This window comes from Ranitomeya variabilis, chromosome 1 (assembly GCF_051348905.1).
Source record: "Ranitomeya variabilis isolate aRanVar5 chromosome 1, aRanVar5.hap1, whole genome shotgun sequence".
Taxonomy (NCBI): domain Eukaryota; kingdom Metazoa; phylum Chordata; class Amphibia; order Anura; family Dendrobatidae; genus Ranitomeya; species Ranitomeya variabilis.
In genome coordinates this window covers 964,675,081-964,690,577 of record NC_135232.1, presented here as the reverse complement: position 1 = coordinate 964,690,577, position 15,497 = coordinate 964,675,081, and the positions used below count along the sequence as shown (strand labels likewise).

General features: G+C 42.8%; 1 protein-coding gene across 1 annotated transcript in view; it reads left to right on the top strand.

The window, feature by feature from the left end:
• Nucleotides 1-15,497, top strand: part of LRBA (LPS responsive beige-like anchor protein) — a 749,089-nt gene that overhangs the window by 143,623 nt on the left and 589,969 nt on the right. Inside the window, exons 24-29 of the mRNA XM_077279308.1 lie at nt 1,426-1,579; nt 3,609-3,789; nt 4,691-4,818; nt 12,087-12,194; nt 12,808-12,988; nt 13,112-13,514. Coding sequence (XP_077135423.1) covers nt 1,426-1,579; nt 3,609-3,789; nt 4,691-4,818; nt 12,087-12,194; nt 12,808-12,988; nt 13,112-13,514 — 1,155 coding nt within the window. The remainder of the gene's footprint in view (nt 1-1,425; nt 1,580-3,608; nt 3,790-4,690; nt 4,819-12,086; nt 12,195-12,807; nt 12,989-13,111; nt 13,515-15,497) is intronic.

The window sequence follows — 15,497 nt, the reverse complement described above, 5'->3', positions numbered from 1 at the left end:
TCCGAGGTCAGAAGCCCGAGCCCGCATCAAAGCCGGGACATGTCAGCTGTTTTGAACAGCTGACGTGCCTGTAACAGCGGCGGGTGAAATCATGGTCCTTGAGACCTCTATGTTTACTGATCGCCGGTAGCTGTGACATCACCCTGTGGTGGGCGCTCATAGCACACGTGCATTTCTGCTACATAGCAGCGATCTTATGATCGCTGCTATGTAGCAGAGCCGATCGTTTTGTGGCAGCTTCTAGCCTCCCATGGCTATTGAAGCATGGCAAAAGTAAAAAAAAAAGTGAAAAAAAATATAAAAGTTTAAATCACCCCCCTTTCACCCCAATCAAAATAAATCAATAAAAAAAATCTAACCTACACATATTTGGTATCACCGCTTTTAGAATCGCCCAATCTATCAATTAAAAAAAGCATTAACTTGATCGCTAAACGGCGTAGCGAGAAAAAACTCGAAACTCCAGAATTACGTTTTTTTTTTGGTCGCCGCAACATTGCATTAAAATGCAATAACGGGCGATCAAAAAAACGTATCTGCTCAGAAATGGTATCATTAAAAACGCCAGCTCGGCACGCAAAAAATAAGCCCTCACCTGACCCTCAAAATGGCGCAAATTTTATTTATTTATTTTTTAGCAAAGTTTGGAATTTTTTTTCACCACTTAGATAAAAAATAACCTAGTCATGTTACGTGTCTATGAACTCGTACTGATCTGGAGAATCATACTGGCAGGTCAGTTTTAGCATTTAGTGAACCTAGCAAAAAAGCCAAACAAAAAACAAGTGTGGGACTGCACTTTTTTTTTAAATTTCACCGCACTTGGAATTTTTTTTCCCATTTTCTAGTACACAAAACCAATGATGTAGTTCAAAAGTACAACTCGTCACACAAAAAATAAGCCCTCACATGGCCAAATTGACAGAAAAATAAAAAAGTTATGGCTCTGGGAAGGAGGGGAGCGAAAAACGAACACGGAAAAATGGAAAATACCAAGGTCATGAAGGGGTTAATATAGTTATTAATATAATAATCATAATTAGTATGTTGATATTAACATTGAGCCAAATTAATTTCAGCCTATTGGTTCGGCCCTCTACAATAGTCATGGTCTCATGTGGCCCCTCAGGAAAATTAATTGCCCACCCCTGCACTAACTCAACGTGTATGGAATGTTTAGTATGAAGATGAGGCAAGCCATTGGTAGACTGTGAAAGATGGTAAATTATTGAAAGGTATTATAAAATATAAAGTGGCGAGTTCTAGATTTTGGGAAAGTGAACTCATCTGTTGTAGCGACCACGTTTAGGCTAAATGTTTGTCACTACTATGTATTTGTTTGTCAAAGCTAATAATTTATAATGCAATACACCTTGTATGTGATATCACTGTATTCAAGGGTCTGATTTCATTTTCCTGTTGCAGTCACTCTACAAAGACGATCATGGATTTTGTGAACAGCAGCGACAATGTCATTTTTGTGCACAACACAATCCACCTCATTTCTCAGATTACGGACAACATGATAATGGCGTGTGGTGGTATACTGCCGTTACTGTCTGCAGCCACATCGGCCACGGTGAGCACTCGCCATTTCTCTGTCTTTGTGAAGGGCTAGTTGTGCTGTACGAGCTTTAGTCGTCATGTAGAGGTCTTTTGAGTTGCTTACCTTCTGAGTATTTTGTGCCAATTACTGTGGCTCCATCATAAATCTGAATGCAGTTATTTCTGTTTTGAGCTATTCAAGAAGTCCTCATGACCGTCAACTCTGTATCGAAGAGGGTATACGGCACTCGTGGTTATGAGATGAGGATTCCAACCCGTAAATCATGTGACGAGGAAACTTGGCCCTCAGGATGTTGTAGCGAAAGAAAACAAGTGTTATTTGGCGATCCTTATAGTTAATGCTTCGGTTCTACATATGGACCTTCATCAGAACGAGGTCCCAGGTTTTGTAACTAGGTGGTAGTCTGTACAGTAGGAAGATGAGGCGGTGCAATCTTGTGGAGCTGAGATTGTGTGGAAGATTCCCAATCCTGATTTATGGAAATAGGTGATTGGTACTGATTGCCCCGTGGTTCCTGAATGTAAGACCGCGTGGTAATAGTGCGTGATATTTCAACGCCATTACCTAGCGAAGAGCATAGCAATACCACACACTACTTTCACTGCAAACCCTGAGTGCCAAGTTTCTCTATCACAGTCAACTCTGTATTATTTTTTAAATTTACTTTCTGCTTTTCTTAATGTGTCATAAAGCATGTTCCAAGTTTTACAGTGTACACTACTTATCCTTTATCCACTAGTGATGTCACTATGTATTTGTATAGGTCTAGTTATAGGGTAACAGCACCAAGCTGTGGTAAACTACATAGTTATATGGTGGCACCGTTCTCCATATTGTATGGAGTTAACAGAAGGTGATCCCTTCATTGTCCTTGCCTCTTTAAGCAGTAAGCCTCTGGAGGTGGGGGTCCCATGTTGGAGCAGGGTCGGCTGTTATAGGCCTTGGGGACACATGGCAGATTCTGCACCTCAAATCCACAGTAAATTAAAGTGCAGGACATTTGGTTAGGGTGTTAAAAACGTCACGTGTAAAATTATTCATGAAAAAATGCATCCTGCAGATTTCTAAATGAGCAGCATTCTCATTATGTTGTGGAAACGCAGCGGTCATTTCTTGTAGATTTCACCCCTTACATGTGTAGTGGATTTGGAATTGTGGTGAGATCTTCAGCACCGCCGTGCGTGCCTTTACCTTTACTCCCCATAAAGGGAAGGAAACCTATCCTTAAAGGGAATCTATCACCTAATTTTGGCCCTATAATTTTCGGCCACCGCCATCAGGGGCTTATCTACAGCATTCTGTAATGCTGTAGATAAGCCCACGATGTAACCTGAAAGATAAGAAAAACAAGATGGATTATACTCACCCAGGGGCGGTGCGGTCCGATGGGTATTACAGGTCCAGGTCCGGCACCTCCCATCTTCATACTATGTCGTTATCCTCCTTGTTTCTGTCGCGGCTCCTGCGCAGGCGTAATTCTCTGCCCTGTTGAAGGCAGCGTAAAGTACTGCAGTGCACAGGCGCTGGGCCTCTCTGACCTTTCCCAGCGCCTGCGTACTGCAGTACTTTATGCTGCCCTCAACAGGGCAAATCAGTACGCCTGTGCAGGAGCCGCGACAGCAGCAATGAAGAGACCGTCATCGTATGAAGATGGGAGGCACCAGAACCGGACCTGCAATGCCCATCGGAATGGACCACCCCCCCAGGTGAGTATAATCCATCTTGTTTTTCTTATCTTTCTGGTTACATCGGGGGCTTATCTACAGCATTACAGAATGCTGTAGATAAGCCCCTGATGGCGGTGGCCGAAGTTTATAGGGCCAACATTGGGTGACAGATTCCCTTTAATCCCAAATGACCAGTTGTCTCTATTAGGTAAGCAACTAAGTAATTTGACTTGTCCAAAGTGAGGACCCATTTATATGTAGTCTTACCTTATTTGTTGGAGTTTCTTATATAGTACTTTCTAGTAGAAATTGATTCTCAATATTTGATCACTTTGATCCATATAAAATGTATGGAAAACGTATTTTTATTTCAGCATGAGCTAGAAACTATTGAACCAACCCAAGGTCTGTCGATAGAGGCATCGGTAACGTTCCTGCAGAGGGCGATTAGCCTAGTGGATGTTCTCATATTTGCAAGTTCTTTGAGCTTTACTGACATTGAAGCTGAGAAGAACATGTCGTCTGGGGGAGTGTTACGTCAGTGTCTCAGATTAGGTGAGTCACGGTTAATAAGCATGCAAAGACATTTTAAAGGGAATTTCCACTTTTAGAAAAGTTTACCACAAACATTGCCTGTCATGTAAAGCAATACAATTGTACAGTACTCACCCTTTACAGGTCCAGCAGTGTGCCACCGCGGCCGCTTCGATCTCTGTGCTTTTGCTGCAGCAGTGACATAACATGGACGGCTAATATTACTGCTGCAGCCAATCGCTGATGTCATAGGCTCGATCGTCTACCGCAGGCAAGCTCAGTGATTGGCTGCAGCAGTAATGTGACTGTAGACATGAGATCACTGCTGCAGTTAAATCTCTAAGCCCTGATGTTAGGCGGAGAGCTGGTGCTAGACCCAAGGAAGTGTAGGTACTATCTGATTTTCTTGTGTGGTATGATGGGAATCATTTGGTTTTCTAAAATTTGAAAACCTCTTAAATTCAATTGTGCTAATGTGTGCATTTCATTGCAGAATAACAATGTATCTTTTCTATTTACCCATTATTCTGCACATTGAAAATTTTTTTTTTCATTGTAACATGCCTGTAACTCACACACTGCATATTCTGCCTTTTAGTGAGATCTTTATTATTGCTTTCAATGGGATCAGTATTGAGTAAGCTCCTCGGCTCCCTCTACTGGTAACTTGACTTTATGAACTGTAATGTTATTACATACGGCCCATATGCGATAACATTGGAGAGCATAGATGGATAGGATGTCCACTCAAGCCACTCTCCTACCTTACCCCATATTGTAGGAATAGACTTACCTGACTGTCATAAGGCTACGTTGGATGTGGGACTTTAACTCTTCACTATTTTCATTTTGAACGGAGAGTTAATTTTGTCAAATATTGGACACAGTGACTGTAGTCTTGTATTTTTTATTTTTTTTTTAGTCTGTGCTGTTGCAGTTCGGAATTGTCTGGAGTGTCAGCATCACTTGCAATTAAAATCCACAGGAGAAAATATGAAAAACCAGAAGGCAATTCATGGCCTGGTGGGAACAGCGAAGTCTGCTGTAAAGGTAATCCGTGTGCAAAGCATGCTGTAATACTGTGTGTTTCTCATTAATTTATCGAAGAGAAGGACTGTGTGTGCGCTGAGAAATCGTTCATCACAGAACCTTGTAGCCCCAAAACCTTCTGTAAGAAAACTTGTTCTGTGTGCTACTGGGCAGCTGGGGGAAAATTGTGACCAATTCGGAGCAGCCAGCTTTCATGGCAAAGATTCTAGGCACATGAGTATGTTTGGGATCTGTATAATTTAGAATATTTGATTCTTATAATTTTGGAGAAAATTTGTCCAGTTCCATCGTCCAAGCCTATGGAAGTACAGTAGAGACATAGTCCTCGTTTTATTCAAGGATTACCTTCTTCGATAAGGGTGCTGGAGCAATAGTCACATATTTGATCTTTGTGAACAAATTAGAAGATAATGTTGTGTTTCTTCCTAAATGTTAGTCTTAAGCTGAGTTACAGTTTTTTCGGACCATAAGACGCACTTTTTTTTCCTCCAAATTTGGGAGGAAAGTGTGGGGGGTGTGTCTTATGGTCCAAATGTAATGTGGGGAGGGGGTAGTGGCGAAGTGGGATCGCACTCCCAGGAGGCAGTAAAATGTCTCCGCTGCAGGATTCCGGCGCTGGGGAAACCACGTGGTCCCGATGCTTAAAGTGAAGGAATATTCATTAGCTACTTCCCCGCCGAGCAGTGAGTGTGGAGCAGCAAATGAATATTTCTTCACTTAAACAGCGGACCCACATGGTTTTCCCAGCACCGGATTCCTGCAGCAGCTGGGGAGATTGTGTCCGGTGGAGGAGGGGGCAGGAGCAGGGGGCCGCATACCTAACAGCACAGCTGGGATCCTACTGATGCTGAGTGCTCCTATATAGGACCTGTGTGAGGTCATGAAGAGGGCGGGCAGGAGCATCACATAACACCACGGAGCCCTCCCTCTTCATGATGTCATCACAGGTCCTGCAGACACCGCGCGTCAGAGTGGGTTCCTGGGCATCTTTCTACTCACATCATGGGTAAGCATGAAAGCAATTAAAGGCACTGTCTCAGTTTGGTGTGCAATGTCACTATGGCAGCCCCAGGGACTTATTTTTTTTTCATGATGGGTGTCTTTGACAAATCTGACTTTCTTTTCTTGTGGTAATATGTGCATTTGGCTCAGTATAATTATTGATGTGAATTGACTTTAAAGATTTTTTCTGTAATTATTACGGCTGATATGGTGCACTGATACCTTTATGATTTAAAGTGCCTTTTTTATTACCATGATGATATTCACTATGTACCTGCATTGATGCCCTGGACCCACTTGTTTTATTAGGGTCATTTTTCCTTTCTTTCTTTGTTAATTTGAGATATTTTTTTTTGTACTATATATGTAAATAATATTTAATAAAGATTTTTTGAAACTGTATAACTACCAGCATGCCATAGGATCTGCAGGACATGCTGGGAGTTATAGTTCTCCCATAGGTTCTTACAGCAGCACTCCAGTGTTCTTTTTCAGTGCTGGAGTAGTGCTTTAAATATAAGCCCTGTGCCCCCATTCTGATACTCACACTCCAGCGTCTTCATATAGTACTTTACAGACACCACACTGGTCCCGCAGCACCATCTTCTACCCATAGCTTCCAACATAATAACATAATATTATATATAATAACACCACATTATTATTATAATTATTATAATTATTATATTTATTATAATTATTATATTTTTTATATATTTTATATATTATTATATTATAATTAATAATTATTATAATTATTATGTTATTTATGTTATTAAATATTTTACCACATTTTTTGCTTCAAATATTTTTTTTCTCGATTTTTCCACCTCTAAAACCTGAGTGCGTCTTATAGTCCGCTGCGTCTTATAGTTCCGCTGCATCTTATGGTCCGCTGCCTCTTACAGTCCGCTGCCTCTTACAGTCCGCTGCCTCTTACAGTCCGCTGCCTCTTACCGTCCGCTACGTCTTACCGTCCGCTGCGTCTTACAGTCCGCTGCGTCTTACAGTCCGCTGCGTCTTACAGTCCGCTGCGTCTTACAGTCCGCTGCGTCTTACAGTCCGCTGCGTCTTACAGTCCGCTGCGTCTTACAGTCCGCTGCGTCTTACAGTCCGCTGCGTCTTACAGTCCGCTGCGTCTTACAGTCCGCTGCGTCTTACAGTCCGCTGCGTCTTACAGCCCGCTGCGTCTTACAGCCCGCTGCATCTTACAGCCCGCTGTCGTCTTACAGTCCGCCGCCGTCTTACAGTCCGCCGCCGTCTTACAGTCCGCTGCCGTCTTACAGTCCGCTGCCGTCTTATAGAGTCGGCTGCCGTCTTAGAGTCGGCTGCCGTCTAATAGAGTCGGCTGCCGTCTTATAGAGTCGGCTGCCTTCTTATAGAGTCGGCTGCCTTCTTATAGAGTCGGCTGCCTTCTTATAGAGTCGGCTGCCTTCTTATAGAGTCGGCTGCCTTCTTATAGAGTCGGCTGCCTTCTTATAGAGTCGGCTGCCTTCTTATAGAGTCGGCTGCCTTCTTATAGAGTCGGCTGCCTTCTTATAGAGTCGGCTGCCTTCTTATAGAGTCGGCTGCCTTCTTATAGAGTCGGCTGCCTTCTTATAGAGTCGGCTGCCTTCTTATAGAGTCGGCTGCCTTCTTATAGAGTCGGCTGCCTTCTTATAGAGTCGGCTGCCTTCTTATAGAGTCGGCTGCCTTCTTATAGAGTCGGCTGCCTTCTTATAGAGTCGGCTGCCTTCTTATAGAGTCGGCTGCCTTCTTATAGAGTCGGCTGCCTTCTTATAGAGTCGGCTGCCTTCTTATAGAGTCGGCTGCCTTCTTATAGAGTCGGCTGCCTTCTTATAGAGTCGGCTGCCTTCTTATAGAGTCGGCTGCCTTCTTATAGAGTCGGCTGCCTTCTTATAGAGTCGGCTGCCTTCTTATAGAGTCGGCTGCCTTCTTATAGAGTCGGCTGCCTTCTTATAGAGTCGGCTGCCTTCTTATAGAGTCGGCTGCCTTCTTATAGAGTCGGCTGCCTTCTTATAGAGTCGGCTGCCTTCTTATAGAGTCGGCTGCCTTCTTATAGAGTCGGCTGCCTTCTTATAGAGTCGGCTGCCTTCTTATAGAGTCCGCAAATTGCGGTATATGGCAGACTTTTGTCCATATCAAGTGATGATATAACAAGTTTAAAAACGTTTTAGAAAGGCCGATGGCAACTGTTACTACGATTGTTCATACCCAAACAGCCAACAGCATATCTTATATAAACAATGGTATAAACGATTATTTTATGGCCCAAGTAGGAGATCTAATAAGCTGATGGACTATCGGTTTTCCTACATATGGCTAGTATGTCTACACAAGCTAATCGGTAACGGATATAAATACTTTCTTGGACGTTTTTCATCCCATGCAAAAGGTCTTTAGGGTGCACATATGTGAGATAGAAATCAGCTTACGGCTATCTCTACCAACAACCCAATATCTGATAGAATTAATATCACTTAACATTGAGCAGAGTTAAGCATCCTGACATCCCACTTTATACCATAAGAACTTCTACATAGCCTCTCTATATATCGTATGAACCCCTCATAGCTTCTCTATATGCCTGTATGCTGTGAGCCCCCACATAGCCTCCTATATACATTATGTTGGACCTGTTTTTGTTGTGACCTAAAGTTAGATTTGCCGGATTACCAGTGAGGCTGAATTAAGAGATTAAACCCTCAAATAGTGAGTGCTAGGAAAAGAGTGCACGCTTGTTGTGAACGTATCGGTTATGTTTATTCACACTAAGAATACAGTCTCTTACACTATTTATAAGCAATATAGCTCATGTAGCCCCTGTTACTCAGGTCATGATGACTTTTTTTTATCATGTACCCATGACATGTTTTTGTAGAATCTTAAAAACATTGCATATCATATAAGTATAAAATCCTTGACTATGAGACTATACGGTAAGGCTGGGTAATAAAAAAAGCAAACAAAAACAACAAAATCTAGCGCACAGAGGAAAAACATTAACCCTTCTTTATCAAGTATGAGCCCCCACATAGCGTCCTATATACAGTATGAGCCCCACATAGCTTCTTGTATACAAACATCCCATACACGTGTAAAACAACACTCCCCTCCATCCATTCCCTTGGCGCCCTGCTCCTGACTCCGGTCCGCAGACTCTGTGCACAGCAGATTCAATGGAGTGAAGTCACCATGTCTGTTGGCTCAGTCGCACATGCTGATTGATGGATGAAGGTGCCATCCTCCACCAAATGTATTCACCTCTGTCTGCATGCGGAGGATGCAGATAGCTGTGGCATTGGCCGATGGACAGCGGGCGATGGCATGGTGTGGGCCACTGTCTCAGCCCTTCGGATGTCTCGGAAAAATTAGGCCTATCTTCAAGTAACTCTCCTAACAGCACGAAATGTCAGTCCAAGTGAGTATTGTCATGTATTAAGAGGTATGGAGTCGCTGGACAGGAACGTGATGCTACCACTTTACAAATCATTAGTGTGGTCTCAACTGAACACAAAGGTCACAAAAAGGATGCTGGCGAGCTAGAAAAGATACAAAGGATAGACACAAAATTTACGAGGGGAATAAAGAAAGACCAAAAGAATTACATGTACTTAAGGTACCTTCACACTAAGCGACGCTGCAGCGTCGCTGTTTGGTCGCTGGAGAGCTGTCACACAGACAGCTCTCCAGCGACCAACGATGCCGAAGTCCCCGGGTAACCAGGGTAAACATCGGGTTACTAAGCGCAGGGCCGCGCTTAGTAACCCGATGTTTACCCTGGTTACCAGTGTAAATGTAAAAAAACCAAACACTACATACTTACATTCGCGTCCCCCGGCGTCCGCTTCCCTGCAGTGTAAGCGCCGGCAGTAGCAGGGCACAGCGGTGACGTCACCGCTGTGCTTTGCTTTCCGGCCGGCACTGACACATTCAGTGCAGGAAGCTCTGAGCAGCAGCGCGGACGCCGGGGGACGTGACAGACATCAGAGGGTGAGTATGTAGTGTTTTTTTTTTTTACTTTTACAATGGTAACCAGGGTAATTATCGGGTTACTAAGCGCGGCCCTGTGCTTAGTAACCCAATATTTACCCTGGTTACCATTGTAAAACATCGCTGGCATCGTTGCTTTTGCTGTCAAACAGAACGATACACGCCGATCTGACGACCAAATAAAGTTCTGAACTTTCAGCAACGACCAGCGATATCACAGCAGGATCCAGATCGCTGCTGCGTGTCAAACACAACGATATCGCTATCCAGGACGCTGCAACGTCACGGATCGCTGTCGTTATCGCTGCAAAGTCGTTTAGTGTGAAGGTACCTTTAGTCTTGAGAGGAGAGGTCTTACAAGTGATATAATTCACTAGTAATAAATGGCCCATGCAACAAGTATGGTTAAATGCTGTTTAATGTAAGCCCCCTGCAAAGAAAAGCGGCGCACCCCACCTGGAGAAGGAAAGGTTCATTCCAAAACAAACAAACAAAAAAAAAAAACAGGCCTACTTTCCCATTAGAATTATTATCTATGTAACAGTCTACATCAAGAGCTGACCACGGCACAACCTTTTTTTTTGTTTAAAGGGCATAAGATAAATTATTTTAGAAATGAGTTAAGTTCTTTTCTGAAAGTTTGGATCAGTGTATCGACACTTGGATTAGGAGATAAAGGTTCGCTTTGGGGAGGACTTGATCATGCTTTGCGACACTGCTTTTATCTACTTGCCTTGTTATCTACTTGCCTTTGTCATTTCCATCCCTCGTTTGAACTTGATGGACATTTGTCTCTCATCATTCATATTCACTATCTATCCCCATTCCAGTTATTTGTGGGGGTCCCAGCAGTCATACAATTATCACCTATTCCCATGATAGATTTGGTACTCTTCATGCTCCGCTCTTCAAAAGGTCGGTCCGAAATCCAAATGAATTGTCATCCTTATTCCCTATCTATTTGATGCCATAAATTAAGCTATTGTCTAATATACTTGAATTAATAATGCCTACCCTTACCTATTTTTTGATGACTCCATGCTTGAGAATTCCAGTGCATGTGTCATCAGTGGGCAGAGGCTGCAGTCACTGACTCAGCCTCTGCCCCCATCCTGTAACGTAGCGTCATCAGTGACTCTTGTTTCAGGGGATGTGCTATTCCCTTTGCTGATGTGCACACTGACAGCGCTCTCTGTTGTCGGCTCAGATCAGCAGTAACGAGCTGGCAGGAGAGTGCTTTGTCAGTCTACCTGGCCTGCAGACACCAGAGCCGCCCTCGCTTCTAACTGGTCTAAAATCTGCCAAATTCATTAAAGAACTCTTAAAATTGTTTTGATTAATTTGGTGCATCTCTAGACTAAGTTTACACCACACCATTCTTCAAAAATATTCATTCCTTTTCATCTCTTTGATTACTTTTGTCAAAAAAGCTTCCAAAACAGTTAGTATGTCTGCTCTTGTTAAATGTGGAAAAATGGCAAAGAACTTGTAAAAACAAGTAACTTTGCAATGCATCGCTTTATAAAAATTATTCTGTTCTCAAGAACAGAGGTGTTTTAATTCTATAGCTTACTGTTTGTTGCCTCGGTTACCAACCACCTCTGAAATGTATCAAAAGGTGTCCCCTTTTCTAGGTACTTGCAGACTTTTTTTTTTTTTTTTGCCTTGGAACTTGCTAGCTCTCAAGCTGTCTGTACCCCGGCTTCAGTGTCCCTGTGCTCCTCTTAATGGTGCAGAGGCTAAGCTGTCTTTGTTAGCTTCATCACTGAGCTCGATTATGACCAAAACCGCTGGTCCAAACTATCAATTTTCAGGAGCACCTCACCCCTGCGAGCAGGGAAGTTGGACGGCAGGGGAACGGTGCGCCGCTGAAGATGGATGACGAGAAAGCAATGTGGTGCAAGTTATGTACAACAAATTCTGGTGCCTTTAGCTTAGTAAATCCACCTGATTGCTGATGAAAACTTACCTAATCTGCCTCGTCGTTAGAGGGATCGCCACTTAACTTCCCAAAACTATTGATGATTAGCTTTAATCAATGAAGCAAAGCAGATGAGAAAGTGAAAAGTTTGATGTCTCTAACAAATTGTGTAAGCGTCTTTAACTGGTGGATTGTAACACACAACCGGGTAAAGGAATCAGGAGAACTTTAGTATGTTGCTAGTATTTTGTTTTTTGATTGTTTTACTAGTTTTCCTTTAAGCAGTTTGCAGTGGTTATAACTTCACTGTCAGTGCTTCTGCTCAAGTTGCTTTACATTCTCTTGTCTTCAGAGTTCATTGGACATTACATCAGGAATAATGTCTCCTGTTCGAGACATAGACAGACTTCTGCAAGACATGGATATAAATCGCTTAAGAGCTGTGGTCTTCAGAGATGTGGTGAGCAGATCAATGTTTTACTATTGCGTTAACTGTGAGCGTAGTGTTGGTTGTTCCACCCGGAGAGGAGAGATGGCTGGCAATATGGCTGACTGTTTGTAACATGCCGTATTGATCCACTTGTTGGGCTCACAGCAGAACACACTGAGGAATGGGGTACATGGTTTTATACAGTGATAGTAAAGGAACATATCTGCTTATTGTTCCTAGTTAAATGAACAGTTCTTTAAATTTTTTACAATATTACAGCCAAGTCTTAGCGTGGATGGCAGTATTATAAGACTTCTGATCTCCACGGAGCACAATTTCAAAGCCAACAACATCCAGCTAACAAGTTCCATTTTAATGGATGTATACTTTTAATTTGGTACCTGGCCAATGACTGCTTGAGCATAGATATGTTACAACATGGGGTGGAAAGTGAAGGTGACACATTAGCTGAAAGTCATCGAAGCTGGCTGACCATCTGATGTACATGAGGGCCTCCTGACTCTAAATTGTCACTGCTCCACTAAATAAACATCTGGAAATTCAAGTTTTCCCAGACCTGTTTCAAGAATTATAATCAATGAAAATGATCGTTCCCGCTTTGGTTTTTGTTTCCTATAAATAGGAGGACAGCAAACAGGCTCAGTTTTTAGCCCTGGCTGTAGTCTACTTCATCTCTGTGCTCATGGTATCTAAATATCGAGACATTTTGGAGCCACAGAATGAGAAGAAGCGACCACAAGTCAGCAGCCCATCCAGGCAAGTGGATAACGACAGTGTGGATGCTGGAACAACCAACTTACAAGGTAGTTTACATGATTACCAGCAAAACCTAGTACAATAAACCTTTCAAATGACTGTAAAACATATACTGTAGTTGTCTATGATCATTGGTATTGTGCTCGTTCTTCCTTGTTCTTCTTTTGTAGATGGTGCACCAACTGGTGAACAAGGTAGCCCAAATGATTCGGACAGCACCGTGTCCGTAAAAAGAAGAGATTCTGGTATTGGGGACGAAACGGTTTTGTCACCTAACAGTAATTTGGAGACTGATTCCCCCCGGTCGGACCCTGTGAGTTCAGGTCCCGATGCCATAAGTGAAGTGCTGCACACACTATCATCAGAGGTCAAAAAATCTCAGGAAAGTGAAACTGATGGTGTAAACGATCAAGCCAGCACAAAAAATGTGAATGTAAAGGATATTCTCCGTAGCCTTGTCAGTACACCCGCTGAGGAGTCCCAAATCGATCCTGCTTTAATACCACCTGCTTTCCTGGGAGCTCTTGGGGACCCCGCTGCTGACCACTCAGTCCAGTTTAGATCATTTGACAGGTAATTTTATCATGATAAATTTGTTTATTGGAGTTTAATATTGATTGCCTAGATTTTGGTCATTTTTTAAAACTTTTAATTTTCTCTGAAATGCTGCAAAGTTTCAGAATAAACCATAGCAGTTTCCAACAAGGGAGCCTGTCTTTGTTCTTGCGGCTCCTGGCACCGCCAACATAAGTTTCTATTATTATCATTGTTATTATTATTTTTTATTTATATAGCATCCTTGATTCCATGGTGCTGTACATGAGAAGGGGTTACATACAAGTTACAGATATCACTTAAAGTAAGCAAACTAACAATGACAGACTGGTATAGAGGGGCGAGGACCCTGCCCTTGCGGGCTTACATTCTACAGGATGGTGGGGGAGGAGACAATAGGTTGGGGGTTGCAGGATCTCCGGTGTTGGATGAGGGGGTAGCTCTGGTGTTGGTGAGGGGATAACTCCTGTGGTGGTGAGGAGTGGAGGGAATCTGTTAGTAGGTTTTTGGTACGTAATGTGAGAGCTCCATGATGTTGGGGCTGAGATCCAGATTTCAGTGATGTCACTTACTGGGCTGTGTTTTGCAGTTTCAATGCAGTGTTTAATCTGCAGGAGATTTTCGCTATAGGACAACTGGTCTTGTGCTTCCTAATCCAGCCACACTCCCTTCCCTGATTAGCAGCTATCTGTCACTATAGATTGTACACAGAAAGCTGTGATGTGGTCGGGGTTGTACACAGATCAACAACTGAGCTCTGCTAGGTCTCAAGCAGATAGAATAAGTTCTATCATATGTGCTGCACCCAGTATAATAAGTAATACGTTGCTGGAATCGGGGTCTCTGTCCTTACCTCATGCTGCTGTCAGATTACATGGCAAAAACCTTCTGACCTTTCGCTTTAAGCTAGATCTGGTTAATAGGGCAAGGTATTTTTTAATACCTGTAACCTTTTTATTGATGTAGCTGTGTTAGGGTTTTTTGTTTGTGTAATGTGCCAGTGTCTTTATTGCTACCTATTTGGGGTAGACAGGATATTTTTATTTGCTTTTTGTTGCATTTTTTTTTAGGGTGATGAGGTGGCAGAAAAAATTTAAATTCATAATTTTTTTTTTTCAGTGTTTACTGTATGGGTTAATTGTAGATTTTGAAAGGTGCTACTTTAATGAACACTGTAATACCAAATATATAGGGGGTGTTTTTTTATTTATTTAAGCATATATATATTTTTTTAAATTTATATTTGTCCATCCCCTAAAGGGGTTGTCCACTACTAATACAACTCCCTCTCATACCCCATGCTTACCTCTGACTAAAAGAATTAAGAAAAAGCAGCTTATACTCGCCTCCCGTGGTGTCGGCCCTCGCTCATCCCGCTGTTGGGACTCCTGACTGTGGCGCCCAATCAGCGCTGGCTTCAATGTCCCTGCCTCCTGTAGAATTGAGCATGAGGAGTCCGAGATCCGCTCAGCCCGGCCTTCCTCTTCATGTTCTATTTGTACGAAGGTGGAGGCAGTAACGCCGGTACTGATTGGTCGCCAGAGTCATGTGTCTCAACAACAGCATGTGAGTCCTGAGGAGAGTGCCGACACCATGGGAACGACGCCAGCACCGGGGGGGACTATAGGCTTCACTGTTATATCAGGGCCAAGCGTGGGGTATGAGAAGGAGCTGTCAAAGTAGTGGACAACTTTTTATTTTTTTATTTTAAGGGACTTGAATTTGTGACCATCTGATTGCCTGTACTGTGTACTGCAATACCACAGTGTTGCACTATATATCAAAAATACTGGTCTCCCATGGATCTCCGCCTGAGCTTCCCAAAAGTAACAAAATGGCAGCCGTGGGCTATTACTAGACATTCATTTAGAAACCGCTCCTCATGCCATTTTTATTTCTGAGAATAGCGTTCACTTCCACCATGTAATAATTAGATCTTCCTCCATTTAATAATTGTATCTTTCACCATGGAGAGGGGATTTGTTTTCCAATAAGCAGTAG